The sequence below is a fragment of the Panthera tigris genome, chromosome E1, assembly GCF_018350195.1.
Source record: "Panthera tigris isolate Pti1 chromosome E1, P.tigris_Pti1_mat1.1, whole genome shotgun sequence".
Taxonomy (NCBI): domain Eukaryota; kingdom Metazoa; phylum Chordata; class Mammalia; order Carnivora; family Felidae; genus Panthera; species Panthera tigris.
The window spans coordinates 56,490,790-56,515,815 of record NC_056673.1 but is presented as its reverse complement, the minus strand read 5'-3'; the positions used below and the strand labels follow the sequence as shown (position 1 = coordinate 56,515,815).

General features: G+C 56.2%; 1 protein-coding gene across 2 annotated transcripts in view; it reads right to left on the bottom strand.

The window, feature by feature from the left end:
- The window catches only part of MGAT5B (alpha-1,6-mannosylglycoprotein 6-beta-N-acetylglucosaminyltransferase B), a 70,166-nt gene that overhangs the window by 29,862 nt on the left and 15,278 nt on the right, over nt 1-25,026 (bottom strand). For both annotated transcript variants that reach the window (XM_042967172.1, XM_042967173.1), the window contains exons 4-8: nt 14,200-14,315; nt 13,601-13,674; nt 12,574-12,744; nt 11,685-11,849; nt 10,002-10,171 (exon numbers count right to left, since the gene is read on the bottom strand). In XM_042967172.1, coding sequence (XP_042823106.1) covers nt 10,002-10,171; nt 11,685-11,849; nt 12,574-12,744; nt 13,601-13,674; nt 14,200-14,315 — 696 coding nt within the window. The remainder of the gene's footprint in view (nt 1-10,001; nt 10,172-11,684; nt 11,850-12,573; nt 12,745-13,600; nt 13,675-14,199; nt 14,316-25,026) is intronic.

The following is a 25,026-nucleotide window of genomic DNA, read 5'->3' as shown; positions in this document are numbered from 1 at the left end:
ATGTGGTCAGAACAGGAACACATCCCTCTGGCTGTTCCCTGCCTCCTTCCTTGAAGACAGGCCCCAATTTATATAACGAATGTCTGTCTGTAAATGCACAAAGCAAGCGTCTCTCGTCCAAGCTGTGCCTTAAAGGTAGCAGGACGGTGGTTCCCAGGCCTGGCGCAGGTTATAACCACTGAGATTCCCGGATGCCCAGGCCCAGAGGGGCTGCCTCATCACTCCAGGGTGGGGCCGGGCTTTGGGATGTTGGGTTCCTGGTCCCCGGGTGATTCTTGTGCGCCAGGGGCTCTCACGATCCTATCCGGTTCCACAAAGCTTTTTCGGGGGCCTTGAGGGCACAAGATGGGTAAGCCGCTGTTCTCAACACGGTTAGCACAAACCCCGTGGGAGACGTGGGTTGAAGGAGAGACGAGGTCCCGGGGCGCTGCACGTGCACGGCTAGGGGCCCTGGGTCACTGGGGAATAGCTTGGGAAAGACGAGTCCGGCTCCCAGGAAAAGGCCTCCCTTTCACCTAAGCTCCTTTAGGAGCTCGGAGAAAGCTGGAAGGACCACAGGGGGTCATTTGTACCACACTACACTTCTGCCGGCTTCTGCGGGAAAAAACGAGTCCCAGGCCGGCCGAGCCCCGGTTCTGAGGCCGGAGCGGCGGGGTTTCCTCCATTCGGCGGAGGCTTCAGCCTCCACTGCCCACCTACCCGCTCTCCAGCCGCCACGTGACAAGATCTCCTCTGTCTCTGTACTTGGTATGGAGAGGACACTGGACCCCACCTCCCTTTACGAGACCCTGGGGCCCCCCAGGCGAGGCTTCCTCCCAGGAACAAATCTCGCCTTGTTCACGAGCCTCAGGAGGCAGCCTCTGCCTCATTTCTCACCTCGCTCCCCGTGGCCCTGCCCACCCCACCGGGGTTGCACGGACCTTGCCTGAGAGCCTGCAATTCCCTTTCAAGGTCTCCTCCTTTGCGGCCCTCTGGCCCAGCGGGGACCAGGCGGGAGCTGGGAAAGGTGACTCAGCCGCTGCATGCGTGCGGTCAGGTTTATCAGCCCGTGTCGAGACTTGGTCAGATTCGTAAGAAACAGACTCCCACTCCCTGCGGCTCAGGGCAGCACGGAGCAGGAGGGCGCGGGCGGCCCTTGTAAGCAACCGTCTCTCCTGGACTCTGAGGAAGGATGCAGGGCGGAGGCCAGCGGGGCTCAGGGCTCCGCGGCAGAGGTCCCCCACCTTGCATGGCGCTCAGCGGCACTGACCCCGTCCCACCGCACCGGAGATTAAAATGCCTCGTTGGAATCCAAGGAAAGGGAAGGAAACAGGAGAGGGGAGAGCGGATGGAGTTTCTTTAGCAGAGATTAATCGCCTGCCTCTCAAGCCTCCGCGAGGAACGGGCAGCAAAGAGAAATAGCCACTGTTTACAGGAGTCCGATAAGTGCCAAACAGATGCCAGATGGGCTCGCCCTTCCCGTTTCTAATTCACGTACTTTATACGTTATAAAATGTCTCAAGCATCTGGAAGATTCTAGAAAATAATATAACGACACGACAAATCCTTCTATTCCCATTTCCCAGCCTTGTCAAGTCGTCACATTTTGCCACCTTTGGTTCAAATCTGTCCCCACCCCCCCCCCCAGGGGATAACACACTGCAAATCCGTGTGGAGCCCTGGGGTGTGTCTGTCTTGTCCGCTGTCCTCACATTTCCTGCCCTCCACCTCACCCCCTGCCACCTCCTGCTCTCTCCCCCTTCCTCGGGGGGCCATCCCCGGGGGCCACCAGGCACCACACTATCCCTATCCTGTGTCTTCAACTGCTCCCTTTTCGGGCTCCGTCGCACGAGCACTTAAACGTGCCTATGCTCTCCCACCTCGAGAGGTAAGCGAGCAGACCTCCCGTTACGGGGTGAATCGTGTTCCCCCAAAAGGTGTTGAAGTCCTAACCCCCCCCCCCCCCGGTCACCTAGGAATGTGACCTCATTTGCAAACAGGGTCTTTGAGTGATCGAGTGAGGGACGTTAGGGTTGGGCCCTAATTCGACATGAGAACTTAGACACAGAGACAGACACACACAGCGGGGAAGGCGGCGTGAAGGCACAGGAGGAGACGGTCACCTGCGAGCTGAGGCACACCTGAGGCCACCAGAAGGTGGCCGAGTCCCGACGCAGGTTCTCACAGCCTCGGAAGGAGCCAGCCCACTGGCCCCGGGACTTCCACAACCGGGCGCCGTGGCCTCCACCACCGTGAGACAGTAAGTCACCCAGTTTCGCAACACTTTGTTTTGGCAGCCCCCGGGGAAGCTGTGAGTCTGCTGTCGCCTGCCTCCTGGCCTCTCCTCCCCTCGCAGCGAGGCTCCTCCAAGAGGCTTCATGTCTGCTTCCTCACCAGCCCCCTCCTCCTCCAACCCCCCCACGTCTGCCGTTCATCCCCACAACTCGACCGACTGGGTCTTTGTAGGGTCAACAAGGGCATCCACGCGGCCAAATTCAGTCTCCTTCTCACTTTCGGTGAGCATCTCACATCACTGGCCACACCCTCTTTCTAGAAGCATCTTCTTTCTCTACTGGTGCCCATGGCTCCAGACCCTCCCGGCCACTCCTCAGTCTCCTCTGGGCGCACGTCTTTCTCCAAGAGGACTTTCGCTGTTACTGTTCCTTAAGGCTTTGTGCTCAGGCCTTTCCTCCCATCACTTGGCAGGGGACGGTAGAACCCTCCACCCGGTGGCTGCTTTGAACCGGCTAGTTCGGCCTAGTTCAGGCCAGTCTGAGCCAGTCACGGCCAGTCACGCCCTGAGGCCTGCCTCACCTGGCTCCCAGAGCGTTGGGCTGCGCGAGGGGGGCCGAGATGTGGCCCCCGCCTCCCTCCTTCTCTGGGGATCCTCCCCGGTATTTCCCTGGAACAACGCTGCTCCAACAAAAAGGCCAGGAGACTGATTTCCACGGGGTCCCCGTGCTTGACGGCTGAGAGTTTTCCCTTCTTGTCCTCCTTAGTTAAACATTCTCCTCTCAAGCTTTCATCATTTGCCAGTTAAGTCAACTAATTTTCTACTAAACCCAATTTCACTCATGGATGGAGGAAGAGCTCAGCAATTTTTCCCCATGCCATGTACTATTAATGGTGCTTGAAATTATGCAAATATAATTAATGAGCACCGCCGACCCTGGGCAGGCAGGCAGGGAAAGGCTTAATTTAAAATGCCCACTGTGGGGGCGCCTGGGTGGCTCAGTCGGTTGAGCGTGGGACTCCTGATCTAGGCTCAAGTCATGATCTCACGGTTGGTGGGTTCCAGCCCCGCGTGGATCCCTGCGTCGGGCTCTGCACTTTCGGTGCAGAACCTGCTTGGGATCCTCTCTTCCCCTCTCTCTGCCCCTCCCCTGCTCCCTCGCTCTCACTCTCAAAGTAAATAAATAAACTTAAATAAGGAAATAAATAAAATATGGGGCGCCTGGATGGCTCCGTCGGTTAAGCGGCCCACTTTGGCTCAGGTCACGAGCTCACGGTTGGTGGGTTCCAGCCCTGTGTCCGGCTCTGGCCTGGAGCCTGCTCTGGATTCTGTGTCTCCTTCTCTCTTTCTCTCTCTCGGCCCCTCCCCTGCTTGTTTGCACACTCTCTCTCTCTCGAAAATAAATAAACAATAAATAAATAAATAAATAAATAAAATGCGCACTGTGGACCCGGGATGAGTCGGGGCGTGGCCAACTGGAGGCTCTGGGCCCGCCTCTCCTTCCCTGGTGCGCGGTGGGCGTGGCCAGGGCCGTGCAAGCGCGCGCCGCTGGGCGCACTGTTCTTGCCCCGCCACCAGCAGCAAAGCCCGATGTGGACTCTGTGCATGGCCCCCAAACATCACTCCAGTGAGCTGGTTAATTAAAACACCAAAACACGAGAAGCAGAGAAAGGCGGCTCATCCGTCCAGCCTTGCTGCTCAGGCAGTGGCCAAGACATCTGCCACGAACATCTGTGAGCGAACCACGGTAACGGTCCAAGCGGCATCTTTGTCCCACTGCCTTCCCTGCACCGGCCCTTTAGCCAGACCGGGGAGACTTTTCTGCCACAGGAGCCGAGCTGTGGCTCAGGATCCGGATTGCCTTCACATCTCATTGACCTATTTTCAAGTCAACCTGGTGCTGCCTGCAGGGGACGGCTCCCTCCCGGATGATTCTCAGGACCCACAGCAACGCCGTGAGTGCATTCAGTGGGATCTCTGCCCCCGACCCCTTGCCAGGCTCAAGTGCTCACCGTCTTGTTATGAGTTGCACCGCGTCCCCCCAAAATTCATGCTGGCCTTCTAACCCCTACTAACTCGGAATGTGCCTTTATTTGGAGACAGGGCCTTTGAAGAGGTAGTCAAGTTGAAATAAGACCATTAGGATGGGTCCTAATCCAATAGGAATGGTGTCCGTGTAAGAGGGAGAGATTTGGACACAGACATACAGAGAAAAGGCCACATGAAAATGAAAGCAGAGCTCGGGGTGACGCTTCACCAGCCAATGAGCGCCAGAGATCCCCAGCAAACCGCCAGTGGCCCCGGGAGAGGTCTGTGACAAATTCTCCCTCACAGCCTCAGAAGGAACAGCCCTGTTCACATCTTGATCTAGGACCTCTCCAGGACTGAGAAACAACCGCTTGCCGTTGTCGAAGCCACTCAGTCTGGGGGGCTTTGTCACGGCAAATACACAGCTGTGTCTACATCCCCGCCGGAAGGAAAGGCCTGCATTTAGGTAGCGTTGGGTGGTCTTGGCAGAATGAGCTTCAGGAGCTCACAGCCCTGGCCTGCATCTGTCACGGGAGAAAAGTATATCCAAGAGAGGGCATGGGGCACAGTACCTGCCAGGTCAGCAGGCTCCCACCTGGAGGCGTGACAGGCCCCACTGTCTGGGCCACTTCCAAGGGATGCCTCCTTGGCCCACCCCTGCGACCAAGCATAGCGTGGGTGCTCTGGGGAGGAATCCAGGCCCTCGGGACCTACACTGGAGACACAGAGGGCAGTTCTCGTGAACAAGTCATGAAGGCCGGCTCGCACATTCTACAAAGTCCCAATCCCACAGCAGCCCAGACTGTGGGGGTGGGGGGCCTCAGGGGAGGCTTACAAAAACCACAGCCTCAATGTTTCCACTTCTCGACCTTCACTCCTCATTAGATCATCTGGGGAGCTTGGGAAATGTAATAATGACACCCACCCCAGACCGATTAAATAGAGACACCAAGAGTGGGGCCCAAATGTTAGTATGTTTGCAGCCGGTGACAGGGCCGGGGGGGGGGGGGGGGCGGGTGGAGGGTAAGAATCCCCACCTGAGATGTATTCCAACCACAGCTGATGCTGTTAATTTTGTAGACATAACTGGATTATGTCTCCTGGAGATGATAGGTTTTTTTTTTTTTAATTCCTTTAGTTGTTTTGGAATTGTTTCTGATAACAGATTTAGAAAACCCCTTCATGAGACTGTTCCCTGAGGTGTCTGGGCTGTTGACACAACTCTGCCCTGAGCAAGAGCTTCTGCTCACACCCACCTCCCACGGGGGACTGAGGACAGAGCTATCTGGGCACAGCCTCGGGCCTGCCCATTTAACAAACTGCAAATCAGAAATGGAGCAACCTTTCCCTGGAGCCCCTGTTCCTGGGAATTTCAGATCCACAGGAGCCTGGCAGGAGGGGATGTGTTGGCAGGAAGATATGGAGTGCCTGTGGGGCGTGTGAGTGTGTGTGTGTGTGTGTGTGTGTGTGCTTGCACATGTGTTTGCCTGTGTGTGGGTATGTGTCGGGATAGACATGTACGTGTGCATGCATGAGGTATGCACAGGGGCCGCACACATGTGCACACACACGCACGTGGGCATTGCATATACGGTTATGCGCTGGGACACGCATGCATGGGCACACATGGGCATCATGTGGGCGCACGCATGTAGTGAAAGAGCTGGCAGTAGGAGGTATTTCAGACCTTGGTACTTGACACAAGCGCCTCCCTTTCAAGGCCTCCTGAGTGCAGTGAACCCCACCTGCACCGCGTTGGCCCTGGGATAAGCAGTGGCAATAGCTACAGACTCAGTGCCAGGCCCAAGAAGTGGCCAGAGGAGGAAGTGCTCTGGGCAGGTAAGGACTCAGGGTGACGGGTGAGCGAGAAGACACCTCAGCCCAGGTTGAGAAGCAGAGTAACTGAGGTAAATTCCTATCTCTTACGCAGACTTGTCGAATACCTTCTCTCCCCTGGGGGGATGATTCGCTCAGGGTGGTTGATAGGCTGTCACAAAGGCCTGGGAGAGGCCTGCCCATTCCCTCAGGGAGCAGTAAAGGAAGGAAGTTCTCCTGTCTCTGGCCCCAGAAGATGCAGGGAGGAATCAAGCTGAACCCCATCTGATAAACGTGAATTCATCTAACCTTGAGGCAGGTCAGGGTGTCAGTAATGCTGATAGGATGTTTCACACTCACAGGGGACTTTGCGTGTGGCAGAGCCTGGGATGAGGGGTCCGGACAGCCCTCACCCCCTGGATTCTTCCCGCTGTATCTTAGGGTCTCTGATGACCGAGGGGACAAGGGCCCCTAGACCCTTGCTTGCTGCTCTGCCCAAGGCAGGTCTGGCTTGTGGCTAACCACAACCCCTGCTTGTGCCATCCACAAACTGCCCAAGACTTCTTTGACTTTGCAGACACAGGCTCCCTTTTCTCTTTTCTTCACCTCACCCCCACCCTATCTGGCTTTCCTGCAGGAAGCTTCCAGGCCAGGCAAAGATGCCTCTTTTCATCATTTGCAAAAACATTAGCAGCATTTTGCTCCACAGTGTTGATGCATCTGAGTCCTCTGTTCAGAGGGAGCTGGAGGTGAGCAGCAGTGTGTGCTGGCGGGTGGTGAGTGGGCACACTCAGCTCTGAAGAGCCCTGCACAATGTGAACAGCTTGGTCTGACAACAAAGTGCCACCAGGGTGAGAGTCAGAGTGAGGGACATGCTGGTTGCCTCTCCCAGGGCTGAGTAGCTAGTCTGCACGTTCAGCACCAGCACTCAGGGACAGCTCCCTGACCAGTTCCTTCCCACTCTGGTGACCGACCTCCTGCCAGATTTTGGCAGGGGCTGGGGGTAGGGGGGTTGAGGGGTAGGGGATGTGCTACTCCCAGGTGACAACTCCTCCCCCAGAACCTGCTGCCCCCAACCTGTGATTGTGTTTCCCAGTGCTGCCACACCATACAGCTCCCTCATTAGTCCCTGTCATCTTCTTTCTCCCCCTTCAAAGTGAACCCTATAGGTAACTGTTCCTCTCTGAAGACACTTCACCTTCCCTAGGCCTACTGCAGACAAGTGCATCGGTCTAAAACATTGACTCCAGCAGTGAATCACAAGCCACAGGAATAAAAACCTTCAAGCCACTAGGTCATTTAGTGGCCTCCCAGCACAACCTGGTGTCAGCCTCCTTCTCCCCGTAATCCTCCATCCATAGAGCTGGTCCTAGTACCACCGTCCGATCAAGGTCACACGGAGCCCTACTCGAGTTACTGGCAGACTCCAAGTTCAGGGGAAAACTGAGAGGATGAGTAGCTGCCCAAACCACGCTGACCTAAGATTGTCTATGGCTTTGTCCCCGCCAGTATCCTCCGCTCTCCAATGCTCCTGTGCTATAGAGCATCAGCATTTGTGGCCAGGACAAAGTGCTGATCAGAGACATCCAGAACCAATAGACCATCAAGATGGCGGGCAAGTTCTGGACAGGAATCCACGTTAGCTTGAAAACCACCTCAGAGTAAGTTAATGGGCTGATGAAGGAAAGCCGACGCGTAGCAACAACTCTGAGGCCTTCCTTAGTCATGCCCTGGGGCCAAGTTAGAACAGTCTCATCCAAATACCAATGAGAAAGAGGAAGAAAAAATCCAACCATAAATCCCTAACCATAAAGAGAAAAAGATCGATGTTTTTGATTACATTAAATTAAGGCTTTCTGTTCCTTGGGGGGAAAAAAAGAAAAAATGACAGAGACAAGCCACAAATTTGGAGAAGATTTTTAAACAGATATAACTCACACAGGATTTATACCCACAATATACAAAGAACTCCGACAACTCAATAAGGAAAAGATAAACAACCCAGCAGAAAGGTGAGCAGATAACGTGTGTGGGCATTTCATCAAGGGGAAAGAAGGACCAGCTTATGACAGAATGCTCAGCCTCGTTAGTTGTCACGGAAATGCACGTTAAGAACATAACAAAATATCATGATACCACTCGACCCCACCCTCAGTTAGGAAGTCTGATTACACTAGGTGTGGGTGAGAACACAGCCACTGAGAAAGAACCTCCAGTTGGTGGGGTGAAATCGGTGCCATCACTTCGGAAAACAGCTGGCATTATTTCACACCATTAGTCCCAATGATTGTGCACCTTAGTCCATCCCAAAGAGAAACTCAGTCTATACCATGACACAGGTTCCCCAGGTGACATGTATAAGAGTGTCTACCATAGCATCATTCAAGATAAGTTACAAAAGCAGGAAAAAGATGTCCACAGTCAGCAAAAACTGATAAATAATTAAGGACCATCCACATAATGAAATATAGCAGTCAGGGAGGGAGGGCAGGGTGGGTGATGGGTATTGAGGAGGGCACCTTTTGGGATGAGCACTGGGTGTTGTATGGAAACCAATTTGACAGTAAATTTCATATATTAAAAAAAAAAGAAATATAGCAGTGAAAATTTAAAAAAATAGAGCTACTTCATACAACATGGGTGAATCATCGAAACATAATAATGGGTGAAGAAAGCAAGTCTCAAACGTTACATACAGTAGATGCCATTTGCACAGAGCTCAAAGCAAAAGAAAAGTAAACCGTATGCTGTTTATGGATACATGACCATGTAAAAAATTAATTTGTTTTTTAAAAGCAAAGAAATGATAAACACAGAGTCCAAGTTGCAAGTTTCCTCTGGGGGGGAGGCAGAGGGATCAGGGAGAGAAGGGGCACCAGGTGGATACAGGAGTCCTGAGAATATTCCTTCCTTCCTTCCTTCCTTCCTTCCTTCCTTCCTTCCTTCCTTCCTTCCTTTATCTCTCTCTCTTTCTTTTTCTTTCTTTCTTTTAAATTAATACTTAAATTTTTTTTAATATTTTATTTTATTATATTTTGAGAGAGAGAAAACATGAGTGGGGGAGGGGCAGAAAGAGAGAGGGAGACCCAGAATCCAAAGCAGGCTCCAGGCTCCAAGCTGTCAGCACAGACCACAATGCAGGGCTCAAACCCATGAACCGTGAGATCATGACCTGAGCCAAAGTCAGTTCCTTAACCGACTGAGTCACCCAGGTGCCCCGGGAATATTGGGGGAATTCTGGCAGAATCATGGGAGAACACCCTATATTTGCACTTCCTAACATCTGTTACATACATTTTTGTATGTGTCAAATATTATATGATAAACATTAATAAATAAATGAAGAAAAACTGTATTTCTATATCTCACAGATGCAGTAGTTAAGCAAATCACACTTGCACACAGGCATGCACACACACATACACACAATCCTTCCCCCTCTCGTCACCATCTCCCACCTCTAAGAGCATCAGGGGGACCCTGGAAAGGCAAGCGTTGGGGAAGGAGAGGCATCAGCAGCCCACCTTACCACCCCCCAGGTCTTACCAGCCCCCCAACCCCAGAATAGGCCCAGGAAGGAGCCCAATTCCAGAAGAAAAATTCCAAGACTCCATCAAGCCCACAAAGATGGCAGGCAAAGAGGACCCCAGCTACATGACATGGCTCGATTCCACAAACTGGTATTTGTCAGCCCCTGAGTACAAACACCAGGGCACCTGTTGGCCCAAGATGGAGAAAAGGATCCTTTGAACAGCACTATGCAAATATACTTCCTTGGTGCATCCCAAACATGACCAGGAACCAACGTGGAGAGGAGCAGGAAATTAGTACTGTCACTATCCACAGTATACCAAGAACCTCCCAGGGAACTGCAGGCAGAGCAGTGGCCCCCGGGGGACAGGTTCCCCTTCCTTCCCTGCCCTGCCCTCCCCTCCCCAGCACTCACCTCTGCAGCTCCTTCAGGGACACTGTGATCCGCAGGCCATGGCCCAGGACATAGAGAGTGGCCAAGATGTCTGCCCACTGCACCATCTCCCCCAGAGGCCCGCCCTTCAGCACCCTTGGGCTGAACACGTCACCAGACTCCTCCGTCAGGAAGCCAATGTGAACGAGGATCTAGGGAGGACACAGGGTCAGCATGGAGGGAGGACACAGGGTCAGCACGGAGGAGCAGCATCTCTTGACCTGCCACCCCCAGGGAGACCTGGCCAGCAGCAGATGCTGTCTCCAGGCTGTGCCTGGGCAGGTGTTTTCTGGCACCAGAAGGGGGACCAAGAGGCAGAGTGACTGCACTGGGCACTGGGGATAAAAGTGAACAAGATGTTCACATCTGGCTCTCAAGGCGCTTACATTCCAGATGGAAGAAGTAGACAACAGTAAACACAGACAAGAGATAATTTCATGAAATGATAGGGACTCTGAAAGAAATAAACAGGGTGATGTGAGAGTCAGGTAAATATTTATTGATGGATGGATAGATAGATGGGTGGATGGGACAGTGGGTGGGTGCACAGATGAATAGATGATGGATAGGTGGTTGGATGGATGGAGGGATGGATGCACAGATAGATGATGGATGGATGGACAGATGGGTGGCTGGCTGGCTGGATGGATGGTTGGATGGATATGTGGGTGGATGGATGGATGGATGGACAGACAGGTGAACAAATGGATGAATGGATGGATATATGATGGATGGGTGGTTGGACAGATAGATGGACGAATGGATGGATGGATGGTTGGATAGATGGAAGGATGGACGGACAGATGGATGGTTGGATGGGTAAATGAGTAGACAGATGGACGGATGGATGGACAGATGGACAGATGGATGGATAGAATGGTGGATGGATGGATGGATGGATGGATGGATGGATGGATGGACGGACAGACAGGTGAACAAATGGATGAATGGATGGATATATGATAGATGGGTGGTTGGATGGATGGAAGGATGGATGGACAGATGGACGGTTGGATGGATGGATGAGTAGACAGATGGACAGATGGATTGACAGATGGATGGTTGGATGGATAGATGGATGGATGGAATGGTGGATGGATGGATGGATGGATAGATGGATGGATGGATGGATAGATGGATGGATGGATGGACAGAGGGATGGTTGGATGGACAGATGGAATGGTGGATGGATGGATGGATGGATGGACGGACAGGTGAACAAATGAATGAATGGATGAATATATTATGGATGGGTGTCTGGACGGATGGATGGATGGATGGATGGTTGGATAGATGGATGGATGGATGGATGGATGGATGGATGGACGGACGAACCTACAAATCTCCCCAAAACAGGCTACGTTATTCTCAATATTCTAGGCAAATGCCATGACTTTTCTGCCTGAAAAGCACAAGATGTCTACAGAAGGCAGAACCCCTAAGCAGTATGGGGGAAGGCTTGTCATTCTACCCCAAACGTGAAAAGAGCCGGGGCCACCATATGCATCTATCCTGACTCTGCCTCCCCTGTCTCAGCTAAAATTTAAATAAATTCAATAAAACCTTTTCAAGGACAGACTCAGTGCCTACTTGTAAACCTGGGGCCCTAAGCTCATTTCCTAAGCTCTGTGAGCTCAGCTCCCTGAATGCACAGGGAAGCAGTACCTGCTTCTGGTCCCTCCAGACGCTTCCCAGCTTCTGTGCCAGCCGCTGGGCGGCCAGTGCCCACTGGGCCGTGAGCCGCTTGGTCCGTTTCTTCATGAAGATTAGAGACTCCTTCCCACTGCCCATCAGCTCCAGGAGGTGGGACAGGTTGCTCCGGAAAACTGCCTGGAGGGGGGGCCCACACCTGGGTCCTCCAGCCCTCAGCCCCTAGCTGCACCCACCACCACTGTCACCTGCTGCCCCTGGGGACAGGGGCCCGCACCCTCCCTGGGGGGCTGGGGCCTGCTCTAGCTTCTCCTGCCCTTTGTAGAGGCCAAGGAGCCCCCACAGTCGGGGAGCCCTGGTCTCACCCACCAACACTAACCCCCCAGCCCAACCTTCTGTCTCAGCCCAGCCTTCCGTCACAAGCCCTTTGGGGGTGGGCAGCTGTGACAGTTCCCAGGGGTCTCAGCTGCGACACAGAGGCAGCGAGGGTAGTGGTCAGAGCTGGTACTCGGATGGCAGGAAGTCCGGGCCACCTTTCAGTGGAGCTGGAGTAACGAGGTGCCTTGAACAAGTTACCGCCACTCCCTAAACTCAGAATCTCCATCTGTTCAATGCGGTCGCATAAAGGCTGCTGGGAGGTTTAAGTACATATAAAGCATCTGGAAGCCTTCCAGAAGCGACAGCTATTGTTACTATTATTCTTTTCCATCTAGGGGGTGCCTCCGGGGCCCCAGCTTGCCCCTCAAGTAGGCCACGCTTTGCAGCATCCCCAGAAGGTAGGACAGGCACGGCTGGCTGGCCTCACTCAGGGTTCCTCCCGCTGACCCTTAAGGACGCCCCATCTGAGGAGACCAGCTGGCTTGTCTACCAGCCCCTCACGGGCCTACCCACTTCCCATGCCTACCTGGACTTTGGGGAGGGGCTTGGGGGCCATCTGGGTGGCTGTCTGATTCCTCCAAGGCAGCGGGGGGCAGAACCACTCGACCTCACTTAGGTAGATGAGGAAGGAACACTCGGTGCCGTCCACCCCGAAGAAGGCGTAGCAAGGGTCAGAGGTCCAGCGGGCGCGCATCCACTGTGGAGAGGGCCAGCCCAGGCCAGGGTGCTGGCACCAGCCCCACCCACACCCTCGGCAGGCTCTCGGCATGCAAGTCCTCGGGGACCCTCAGGGCGGGACCTCTGTCACACTTAAAGAAGCAGCAAGGGCCAGAAGCAGAGAAGACAAGTAGACCAGGGCCCCACGACCCAGCCCTGTGTCCTGGCTGCTGAGAACCTCAGGGAAGGCCAAGCAGGACCACCGTCCCCCAGGCCCGGAAAGAAAAGGACCCTGGGAGAACAAGGCCAGGTCACGACACATTCAGGGACAGCTCCAGGCCAAACAGTGGGAGACACAGCAGCTCAGGGCTTGGCTGGTCATGGGGAGCAGGATTCAGCTGAGGCCAAGGTCAGGAGCAGACTCCAAGGGCACAGGGACAGGAGTCAGAGCAGGCCCCACCCACAGTGATCCCCACATGTCACCAAGGAGGGGGTCTGCAGTGCCTCTGCTCTACCCTCTCAGGGAGTTCAGAACCAGTGACGAGCTGGCTTTTACGCCAGGGACTGCACCCCCAGATGGACAGACTTCGTGCAGCCACGGGCCCCTGGGGGTGAGCCCCCAGAGGTGGGGCTGGTGGGGTAGGGGGCTTTCTCGGCCCAGCTGGTTGCCAGGATGGGGAGCAACCTGGGTTGGTGGGCCAGGCAGGCGGCCCAAGAGGAGAGGCCATCCCCCTGAGGCTGGCCTCTGCCAGCCGGTGCCAGGGTCAGGGGGCTGGGCAGAGAAGCCCCCACCAGCAGAACGTCAGGGCTAGTCTGGGGCAGAGCCCCCTGAGGAGGAGCCTGCCCCGCCCCCCACCCCGGTCACCTCTACCCCCGCCCTCAGCCCCAGGCCTTACCTCCACCTTCCCTGAGCAGTCGGGGAACTTGGGGTCACTGGGTGCCTCACACTGGTCCCGCCGGCCTTCGGACACTACAGGGAGGGAAGGTCAGCTTGCTGAGGCCCCGGGTGTACGGAGGGGCCCCGTGAAGTGTTGGAGAGGCCTGGTCTGCGATGGGAAGGGGTCACTGAGGAGCCCACACCGCCCTCCCTCCGCTGAGTTTTCTCACCTGCAAGGCCACCTGCCAGAGGGCCCCCGAGCCCGGGTTCCCCCCTCTGCCGCTAGCCCTCCCCCTCCAAAGCGGCTTCAGAACCAGTAAGGAGCTGGCTTGAATGGCTATGGACCCGTGTCTGGATAGGCAGACCTCACGTACCCACCCGAATGTACTCAAAACTCTTTGAGGGGGACCCCCAGCCTGCTGCTCTCCACATCAGGAGAAATGCAGGGGCCACAGAGGGCCTCCAAGACCTCTGTCTTCACGCCAGGTCACAGCAGGGTGAACCCCAAATCACCCCACTTAGAGCCTGGGGCAGGAGCCAGGACAGATGCCGCGGGGAGCGGTCAGGGCCGCGCGGTACCCCGGCCCCCTGGAGGCAGAGGGGTGCCCTGGCCCCCACCCTTGCTGTGGAGAATCAGGCTGTGACGCAGGATCTGGTCCACCTTCACGGCGATGTCCGAGACGTTCTGGGCGATGGCCTGGATCCGCTCCATGAGGCCGGCCCCCGGGGGAAACCTAGGTGGGAAAAGCCAGGGGTGAGCGGGCACAGCTCGCCACGGTGGCCCTCCCGGGAGGGACTCAGCACGTCGTGAGCAGGGGCAGCGGGCCTGCCGTGCTCCTGGGGACCCAGACGCTGCCCTGCAAGGAACCGAAACAGGGAGACGGACGACGCTGGGCCAGCAGACGGAGGCGTGTGCCCTCCCCCGCCCCCGGGGCTCTCTAACCACCCACCGCACACGTCACACGGGAAAGCCCCCACTTGGTGTGTCAGGCCCGCCGGCCGGTCATCCCCACATGCGTGTGCCCTGCGTGTTGGAGGGCAGTGCCTGAGGCCGAAGCAGACAGAGGAATTCTAGTCCAGAGCCTGGACAGGATCTGGCCCGGGACCCCCCGGCAACGGAAGCCCTTTCCCGGGCATGGCCGGCTGCCCCGAGTCTGCTTCTCCATTTCCTCCCAGAGGGGCTACGTCGTGCCAAAATACATTCCACCCAAAGACGCCTGGGGACTTGCCGACTAGTAAGCCTCTAGTAAATTATCGCTGGGCTCCTGGGCATGAATTGTTCCCAGGATCTCAAACACATTGCCTGCCACAAACATCACGGCCCTCCACCCCCCACCCATACTCGCGTCGCCTTTATTTTTGGAGAATTTATTTCCTGGTGTTGATTACTGCTCGGCTCTCGGAGCAGTTTATGAGGCATCACCTGCAGGTTGCGTCTCCTTGCAAAGACCCTTGCCGAGGTGGCCCCGCTCTGCCGGCCGGCGCGTGGGTCTTCCCCAGAAGTCGCCTGCCCTTCGCGAACACGTTAGTTCCGATCTCTGATTCGCACCTCGTCCTCTGGCTCTGAGGGCCCCGCTCGAGCTCCATTTATCCCTTTACTAGGACGGGGAGCTTGAGTGCCGCACAAAATGGGAATTATAGGAAGGAGGACTTTTCCAACCTGGGCTCCTCTCGGGGGATCTGTCCGCCCGGGGAGGCACAGCGGTGACAGCTGCCCGCCCCCTGGGGCCGCCTTCCTAGAGGAGAGGACAGCAGTGGCCCCATCCACGGAGGGCGTGGGAGGCCGGTGGGGGCCAGGCGGACACGGAGGTAGGGTGGCAACAAAAGGAAGAAGGTGGCAGGAAGGAGCAGACGAGCCCTCACCACACACACACACGTGCACATGCACACGTGTGTGTGCATACACATACATACACAATCCCATCAACTCCCTCAAAAACAAACTAAAACACTAATGGAATTTGTACCGGATTCCTGCGGCCATTGAAACAAATGACCACAAATGTATTCTTGCAGCTCTGGAGGCCAGAAGTCCGGAATCAAGGTGTTCGAGCCCCGCGTCGGGCTCTGTGCTGACGGCTCGGAGCCTGGAGCCTGCCTCGGATTCTGTGTCTCCCTCTCTCTCTGCCCCTCCCCCGCTTGAGCTCTGTCTCTCTCTCTCTCTCTCTCTCTCTCTCAAAAATAAATATACATTAAAATTTTTTTTTCTTTTTTTAATGGAGAAGACAAAGGCACTCCCTGGTGGAGTCTCGTGAGGCCGGAATGAGGATACGGAGCAGTAAGGACGTCTGCGTCTGCCAGAGATCAGCCCTGCACGTGTACCCGTTCCTGCCCAGACCGCGGTGTGGCCGAAGCTGCAGCCAAAGGGGTTTGGGCCAGACCAGCGCTTGTCTGTCTTGTCTCATCATCACTCCCGAGGGAGCCCTGGGAGACATTTTCCCCTACTCGCCCTCCTCCGTTGACAGTGAAAACCACAGACATGCTGCCGCTCCGTTTACACACGGTGGCCTGGGGAGGGCCACAGGCCATTGGGACGTCTAAGGTAATTTCCCCCTCAAGAAGCAGGCTTCACCCTTGGGGGTGATACGCACCCACGGAGGATGCCTGCTTTAAGCCAGAGGAAGAACTCCATGACCCTGACGTCCGTTGGGCTCTGCATCAGCTCTGAGTGAGCACGCTGGGACTGCTTTCCTCGCTGACATGTGGGGACAGCACGGACATTCCTCCTCCCGGAAGGAACACTCAGCCGACCGCAGGAGGCAGCCACCGGGAGGAGGGCCCGGAGCTCGCAGCTGCTGGGCCAGGGTCGGTGCCCAGCGTGGGGCGGCCAAGCACAAGGGGGGTTGCTCCCGGGCACCCCTCCCAACTTCTAACCGAGACCCCAGAGCGCAAACAACCCCTGTCAGGGGACCGGCGGGGGTCCTGCTAGGTCCCCAGAGACTTTGGAAGGGACCTCACCCCACTTCAAGCCTTCCTGAAGGATCCTCTCCCTCAAGGCTCTGCTCTATCCATCCAGAGATCTGGTTTTGGGAGCCAGATCTCTCCTCTGAGCCCCTCACATGCTGGGGTGTGGTTGTGACCAGCTGGACCCCCGGCGGAGTCCTGGGGCGCCTGGCTGTCTCAGTCGGTAGCGCGTCTGACCCTTGACTTGGCGGTTGTAGGTTTGAGCCCCACAGTGGATGCAGAGATTACTTCCAAAAGTTGTTTTTAATTAAAAAAAAAGGAGAGGGGACACCTGGGTGGCTCAGTCGGTTGAACGTCCGACTTTGGCTCAGGTCATGATCTCACGGTTTGTGAGTTCGAGCCCCATATCAGACTCTGCACTGAGGGTGTGGAGCCTGCTTGGGATTCTCTCTCTCTCTCTCTCTCTCTCTCTCTCTCTGATCCTCCTTCATTTACTCTTTCTCTCTCAAAATAAATAAACTTTTAAAAATGTTAAAAAAAAAAAAAAAAAAGGAGGAGAAGGAGATAGAGGAAGAAGAAATCCCCAGTGGAGTCCCAAGTTCTCAAGGACAGGAACATGCTTCCGGATGGAGAGTGGGCACTGTCCAGCATGGGTCATGTGCCCAGGGCTCCAGCACTGTGCTGGGCTGAGTAGTGTCCCCCCCCCTGCCCCCCACCAAGTTCACATCCACCCAGAACCACAGAACGTGACCTTATTTGGAAATAGGGTCTTTGCAGACATCATTCGTTATGACGAGGTCATGCGGAATCAGGTTGGCCCTCAGTTCCGCTCCTGGTGTCCTTATAAGAGAGCCATGTGGAGACACTCAGGGGAAGGCCGCCACGGGACAGCGGAGGCAGAGACCGGAGGGACGCGGCCACAAGCCAGGGACTGCCGGGAGCCACCAGGCACTAGAAAAGACGGGGAAAGATCCTCCCCTGGAGGCTTAGGAAGGAACGGGGCCCCGCTGATACGTAGATTTCAGACTTGAGCCCCCAGAATCAAGACAGAAAATTTTTGTCGTGTTAAGCCATCCGGCTCGTGGTCATTTTTTTGGTGGCAGCCCGAGGACACTAATACAGAGCTGAGGGCAAATGGTTTTTAGTCCATCGCAAAAGGAGAGTCCAGGCTTTCCTGGGCCCCTGCCGTCAGACTTTCTCTCCACTAACCTCTCTGAGCTCAGGGGCCAGCTCCTACCACAGCTGGAGAATCTCGACTACCTCACAGGGTGATGCCCAGGATATCAGGTGCTCAGCGACGCTCGAACACAATAAATGCCTGAGACGCCTTTATTCCCTGTCTGCAGCCATCGCCCCGGCCCCAAAAGGAAGCGTCGCAAGTCTGCCCGCAGAACAAAGCACTTCGCTTTTTGGAGGATTTTCGCACGGGAAGCGTTTCTCAGGCAGCATCACTGGCAGGGGCTCTAACCTGCGCAGGTGACATCCGTCCGGCTTAACAATTCAGACGTGACGCCACCGCCATTATCCTGGACTTCGCACGTGGGCAGCACTTTCATTTTCTGTGTTTGATTTTATTTAAGGGAGAAGAGAGAGACTGAGCGGGGGAGAGGGGCAGAGGGAGAGAGAAGCTCAAGCAGACCCCACCCTCAGCGCGGAGCCCCAACGCGGGGCTCGATCCCGTGACCCTGGAATCATGACCTGAGATGCAATCGAGAGTCGGACGTTCGACCGACGGAGCCACCCAGGCTTTTTTATTTTCAAATAATATGTGATTCGTCTTGGGGCGCCTGGGTGGCTCCGTCGGTTGAGCGTCCGACTTCGGCTCAGGTCATGATCTCGCGGTGAGTTCGAGCCCCGCGTCGGGCTCTGTGCCGACAGCCTGGAGCCTGCCTCAGTTCCGTCTCTCTCTGCCCCTCCCCTGCTCACGCTCTGTCTCTCTCTCTCAAAAACAAATTTAAAAAACGTTAGAATATATATATATATGATTAGTCTTCTCTCCCTGGGAAGCTCTCTTAAAGAACGACAGGGAAAGTAGGCGCCACGAGACCGCAGACCACAGCCACGGCCTCGGAAGCTCCCAAGTGCCAAAGAAAAAGGGGGGGATGGACCAGGACGTCTGTGCAGGGGCTTCCCGCTGAGGGGGCCCCAGGCAATTCTCTCCGCGGCATCAGGATCCCTTCTAATGGTCCCATCGTACAGAGGAGGAAACCAAGGCACAGGAAGGCTGAGTTACTTGCCCAGGGCCACGGAGCTATTAAGTGGAAAAATCAGATACCAGTTCACCGGCAAGGGGTCTGTGCTCAAGGGTGGGCACAGGGGGTGGGGGTGGGGCAGGCTGTCAGCACCAAGGCCGCGATCTAGGGAGTGACATCCGTGGGGTGGAACCCTCAGGACCGTTTCCGCCCAATGCCCCTGCCCCACCCCCCTTCCCCGGGCAGGTGGTGAAGGCTGTAAGAGCTGTAGCAGAAAGCATTTCCCCCGTCAGCATCAATCCTAACTCTGAGGGCCCGTCACCAGGGTACAAACCTGGAAATGTGTGTGCCCGACAGGGGGCCCACGCCCACGGCCCCTCCCACCCCGGGTGCCCAGTCTTCCTCCCGCTGATAGGAGTGACTGCAGGCTTTTTAGTCCCTCCTCCTTGTTGCATATTTTTATTCCTCTCCTTTTTTAATCTTCTGTGTGTGCATCTGGTGGTCGAGCCAGATGAGCCTGAACAGGTGGGCTTGTGAGGGGGCAGCCTGAATGGGAGGAGCGGAGACCCAGGGTCACATCGGGGAGAGGCGGGAGGAGGGCGGGCTGGAGACTTCAGAGAGGCCCCGGGAGAAAGCACCTTTGCACTTAACCCCGTAGCCGCGCGTTATTCCCGAGCCCGACCCCGCGGCTCCCCACGACGAGTGAGGTTCTCCGGCCCCAACCTGTAAGCTGTGGGTGCCGGGCAGGGGCAGAAAAGAGGGAAGCTCTTAGGGCCAGCAGGCCCTCAGGTCAGCTGGGTCCTACCGTCCCTCCCAGCTGGGCAGACGCTCCACGAAGAACCACAGGACCTTTTCACGTCCCGCCCCCTGTCTCCAAATGTGGCAGGCACGTAGTAGTCTCAGGACCACAGGGCTGGGCAGACAACGCAGGCCGGGCACCGCCCCCTCCAGGTCTACGATCTGGGCCAGGCCCTTCCTTGCCCGAGCCCGGGGCCCTCATCTGCGAATCACAGACCTGGATAGAACCTTCCTCACTGGGCCACTGGTCAAGTCAAAGTACATAATAAGTACCCAACAGAGAGAGGCTGCTATTATTATTTATTATCTTCATTAACTATTATTACTGTTGCTTCAGCCAGCTCTCCATCAAAGTCCACTGGACAGCAGGACTCAGCCCTCAGGGCGGAGGGCCACCCCAGGCTGGTGTTGGCTAGAAGAGGCCCCCGACCTCCCTCTCCCAGCAAAGGGGCCCAAGGGGGCCTGAGCCAGCCTGAGACACAAAGTCTGCAGACAGCAGGCAGGACAGAGGTGGGAAGGGGAAAGCATGTCCCAGGATCCGCGGGCAAGCTTCCGAGGAGGCCACCGCTGCCCCTACCCCACGGAAAAGGGCTAAGAGATGCACCCCCCCCCCCCGCCCACTCTAGGAGCTCTTACCTGCCCTGCCTGGTGGAGCTGCCCCCTCGGGGTGCCCAAACCCATCACACTGCCTTCGTGGGCACACGAGGGCCCTGAGGGCCTGCCCGGGTCTGGGAATCGGCATTCCCAAATTAGCCGGAGAGGACCCCAGAGCCCTGCCGGCCTCGCCCCTTACTTTATGGAGGGGAAACTGACCGGGAAAAGACAAAACCACAACGACGACGTCCTTGAGGTGGCATGCAGGCTGGGGACAGGGCAGGGACTCAGGCCGTGGCCCTCTCTGCCGGCCCTTGCTCCTTCCCACTGCGTCTGCAAAACACGAAAGCACGCCCGGAGCTCAGGACACGGGCCTGTGTGATTTCTGCACAACCAGGAAGCGACAGGCATGCGGCCCACGGTTTCTTACCTGCAAAGGGAAAGAAGGCCAAGCCGGGCCCCTGGTCACCCTGCTCCCCAGCCCCGGGGAGCCACTGGGACAATACTCCAGTATCCACGGTATTCCGGCTCTCCTGCCTGAGCACCCCTCACCTCGCACCCACAGGCGGACCGCCAACCCCTCCACCAGAGCACAGGTGGCCTCCTGGACAGGCCAGCCCCCGGCCACTGCTCCAGCCCCCCCCCCCCCCCCGAGAGGCAGCGAACACCACAGCCAGTCATCACAGGGCCAGGACACAGATGCCACCTATCTGTCCCTTTGGCCAGCCAGGCTGGCTGGGCTCCAGTCATCTCCTGGCTTCAGGCCGTATCCCCCCGAGAGGCCCCCTTGAGGCCCCAGCCCCTCCTCTCGGCCCCTGAGCCACCCTCATTCCCTGGCCCCTTGAACAAGCTCTCCTGGACGCCTAGGGAAGGAGGTTGAATTTCATGTTCCTCCCATGATTTATGAGGGTTGCCTTCAATTAACAGGGTATCGATTCCCGCACAGCTGGCCAGCGTGCTTGCTGGGAGTTGTTATTTTATTACGAAACCGGTCGCTTTCCTTTTAAAACACCGAGACTCAGCCCACAGGTGCCCACAGACACGCCGGCCGAGAGAGACAGACACGTTCGGCCAGAAACACGAGCGTCGTGGACGGGGAGACGCGTTCTCTCTGCGGCTGGCTCCCTCCCTGTCTGTCCCCCTCTCACACGTACCACACGGGACGGAAAGTGTCCAGCCTTCCCTACAACTTTACCACTCTCCTCCTCCACGTCTTTGGCCCCCTTCACCCCCGTCCAGAGCCCCTGATGCTGTGGGGAGGGCTCTGAACTTGACCCAGGAGAGCAGAGAGCATTCTCTCTTGCACCAAGAAATACACAGACACACCCATCCACATAGATTTATATTAGAGCAATAGACAGACAGACAGACGGATGACCTCCCCACTACTGACGGGAACAGAGCCGGAGTCGGGCTTCGTGCGGCTTCAGCACGTGGGGAAGGGGTCAGTGCCCCATGAGCGGGGCAAAGCGGGGTGGCAAAGCTGGCCTCGGGGACACAGGAGCCAGACTCCAGCTCCCACCCCCACACCCCAGGCCTGGCTTTCCCCCGGGGGATTTTTTTTTTTTTTTTTAATATCTCACATGTATATTTTGTTGAAGACACATGGAGACCCTACTGTACAGGTGTATCTCGCCTGTCTTACAAACAGCATACAGTTGGATGTTGAGAGTCTCTTTGTTAGGATGATTGACCTATTCACACTTAGCCTCGTATTTGCTAGGTTTCCGCCCTGGAAGCCTGACGGCCCTTGTCACCCAGCTGCCGGTCCCTCCCCACCAGCCCGGCCTCTCTCCAGCCCTGGGGTCAGACAAGCGCCCCCACCCCCACCCCGATCTCCACAGGGAGGCTGTCCTGTTAGAGAGGGGGCCCGCACAGGGTGGGACATGATTGAGGCACGCCTTTAAAAGCAGCCCCCCCCCAAAAAAATAAAAAATAAAAAATAAATAAAAGCAGCCCCCAAAGTGGTCTTCCCAGGTTACGTGCCCTCTGCCCTGCTCCCCACCCTCCCACGTAGGCCTCTTGGCTCAGGCCACAGGCTTTGCTGGCACGCAGGTGGCCAACAGCATCTAGGAGCATTTTCGAGTTTCTCTCTTTTTTTTTTTAATGTTTATTTATTTTTGAGACAGAGAGACAGAGCATGAACGGGGGAGGGGCAGAGAGAGAGGGAGACACAGAATCGGAAGCAGGCTCCAGGCTCCGAGCCGTCAGCACAGAGCCCGATGCAGGGCTCGAACCCACGAACCGTGAGATCATGACCTGAGCCGAAGTCGGACTGAGCCCCCCAGGCGCCCCTCTCTTTTTTTTTTTTTAAATGGAAAAACCCTCCTCTCCTTACCCAGACAAGAATCTCGACACACCTCCTTTCGGTCATCCCTGCCGCACTGTTTAACTTCTAATCCAACTCTGTTTATAATTACAGAACCTGCTCTTTTCACAGTGTCCCTTGTCACTGAAATCCCCGCAGGTCCCCGTCCACGTCCTATTTGAGGACGGCATGAGCCCCACCGAGTCACCACGGTCTGGGCGCCGTTTCCTTGCTGGTGGACATTTCAAGCGTTGCTCAAACATCTTTTTTTTTTTTTTTTTTAGACTTTATTTTATTTTAAGTAATCTCTCCACACCCAACACGGGGCTCGAACGCACGACCCCGAGATCAAGCGTCGGATACCCCACTGCCCGGGCCAGCCAGGTGCCCCGTTGCTCACACTTTTTGACGCTATAACAAAGGCGTCCGCGACCAACGTGTTCACAAACGCGCTTCCAAGTTAAGATGCTTCTCCTAAGACGGATTCCCAGCACGAAACCACCAGGTCCAGGGCCGTGACCACGTTTAGGGTTCTACACTCACACGGTGGCCGGCGGCCCCCGGGGTTCAAGCGCCTCCTGCTCCCAGACGCCACAGGACAGCAACTAGGCACCCCCACGTGGGCCAGCCTCCTCCGTGTACAGAACGGGAAGTCGTCTGGGACGGGGATGGCCGCAGCGCACGTGGCTTCTGTCTCCCTGTGACGCTACACGTGCCGGGTTCACATTTAACAGAGCTCCCAAGGGCACCCAAACTACCTGTCTTCCCTTCCTCCTTCCTCCCTTCCTTGTTTCCTTTCTTTTTTTTTTTTTTTAATGTTTATTTATTTTTGAGACAGAGAGACAGAGCCTGAACGGGGGAGGGGCAGAGAGAGAGGGAGACACAGAATCCGAAGCAGGCTCCAGGCTCCGAGCTGTCAGCACAGAGCCCGACACGGGGCTCGAACCCGCGACCCGTGAGATCATGACCCGAGCTGAATCGGACGCCCAACCGACCGAGCCACCCGGGCGCCCCATCCTTCCTTTCTTCAGCAGGCACTTACTGAACTCTGGGATCCAGAAGTCAAACAGGCAAAACCCCTGCCCTCACAGAGCATACATTCCAGCTCGGGAGACGGACATACACAAACAAATCATGGAAATACACAGGGCGAGGGGGTGATAAGTGAAGAGGGGTGGGGAGTCCAGGAGAGTGGGTGCAGCTTGACATAGGTCCTCAAGGAAAGACTCACTGGTGACATTTAAGCAAAAACCAGAGGAAACCGTGAGAGTAAGAAAACTGACTCACTTGGCTGGATCTGAGGAAAGAGCATCATTCCAGGCAGAGGGCACGGCCTGTGCAAAGGCCCTGTGGCCAGAGGGCGACCACTGTGCTACAGGAACAGCGGAGAGGCTGGTGGGCTAAAGCCCAGAGAGTGAAACGGAAGATAGCAGGGGAGGTGAGCCAGACACACAACAGGGCTGGGTACACGGGGGTCACAGGCCACTGGGTATGATAGGGAGCCATGCAGGAGGAGGCACCTGACCAAATTGGTATTTAAAAAAAAAATTTGTTTATTTATTTTTGAGAGAGAGAGAGAGAGAGACAGAGCATGAGCAGGGGAGGGGCAGAGAGAGAGGGAGACACAGAATCCGAAACAGGCTCCAGGCTCCGAGCTGTCAGCACAGAGCCCGACGCAGGGCTCGAACTCGCGAGCCGTGAGATCACGACCTGATCCGAAGCCGGACGCTCAACTGACTGAGCCACCCAGGCGCCCCGGTATTTTTTTTTTTTTAGGTTAGCTCCATGCCCAATACGGAGCTTGAATTCAAGACCTTGAGATCAAGAGTCGCATGCTTTACCGAATGACCCAGCCAGGCACCCCTGAATTGGTATTTTAAAATAATCTCTCTGGTTGCTGAGCTGGGAATCAGTGGGGGGACGGGGACACGGGTGGCGGCCGTGGGGAGAGGTGGGATTCTGGGCACATTCTAAAGGTGGAGACAATTTGCTCACGGACTGGATACAAGTGAGAGGGAGAAGGGTCAAGGCCGACTCCAAGGTTGGGGGTCCGGGCAATGGAAACAGTGGGGCTGGCATGGCCTGGGGTCGGGAGGGCTGGGGAGATGGGGGGCTCGGGTGTACCCAGGAGACACCGCATTTGAGTCATTCCTGGGACCCCCAGGTAGGTGGGCAGGTGGGTATTTGAGACTGAAGACATAAACTGGGGCATCTAGAGTCTGCAGACCGTTTCCACAGCCATCAAGTTTGGGGTTTGCTCCCCTCACTCACCAGGTCCTCTAGACGTTAACCCTCTGGTGTTATCTCTCCCCGCCAGATGAGGACAGGGGGGCTCGGAGAAGTCACACCGGGCCACCGCCCCAGTCAGCAGCCAGGATTCAGACCCTCCCTGCGGGGCGTGAGCTACTGTAACTTCCAACACAGACCTGCTGTCGTGACTCTCCAGCTGTGCCCCGGGCCAGGTGCGGGATCCCCCTCCCCAGCAGGGTCCACGTGCTGCTCTTGGAGAACAGGGCTCCACCCCAGGTCCCCCTGTGTCCTCTCCACCCATTCCGGAAACCCCGGCCGAGACTCCACACACAGTAAGCGCCCGGCAGATACGGACTCATGCTTGACTCGAACGAAGAAGACAGCCTGAAACGTTGGCCG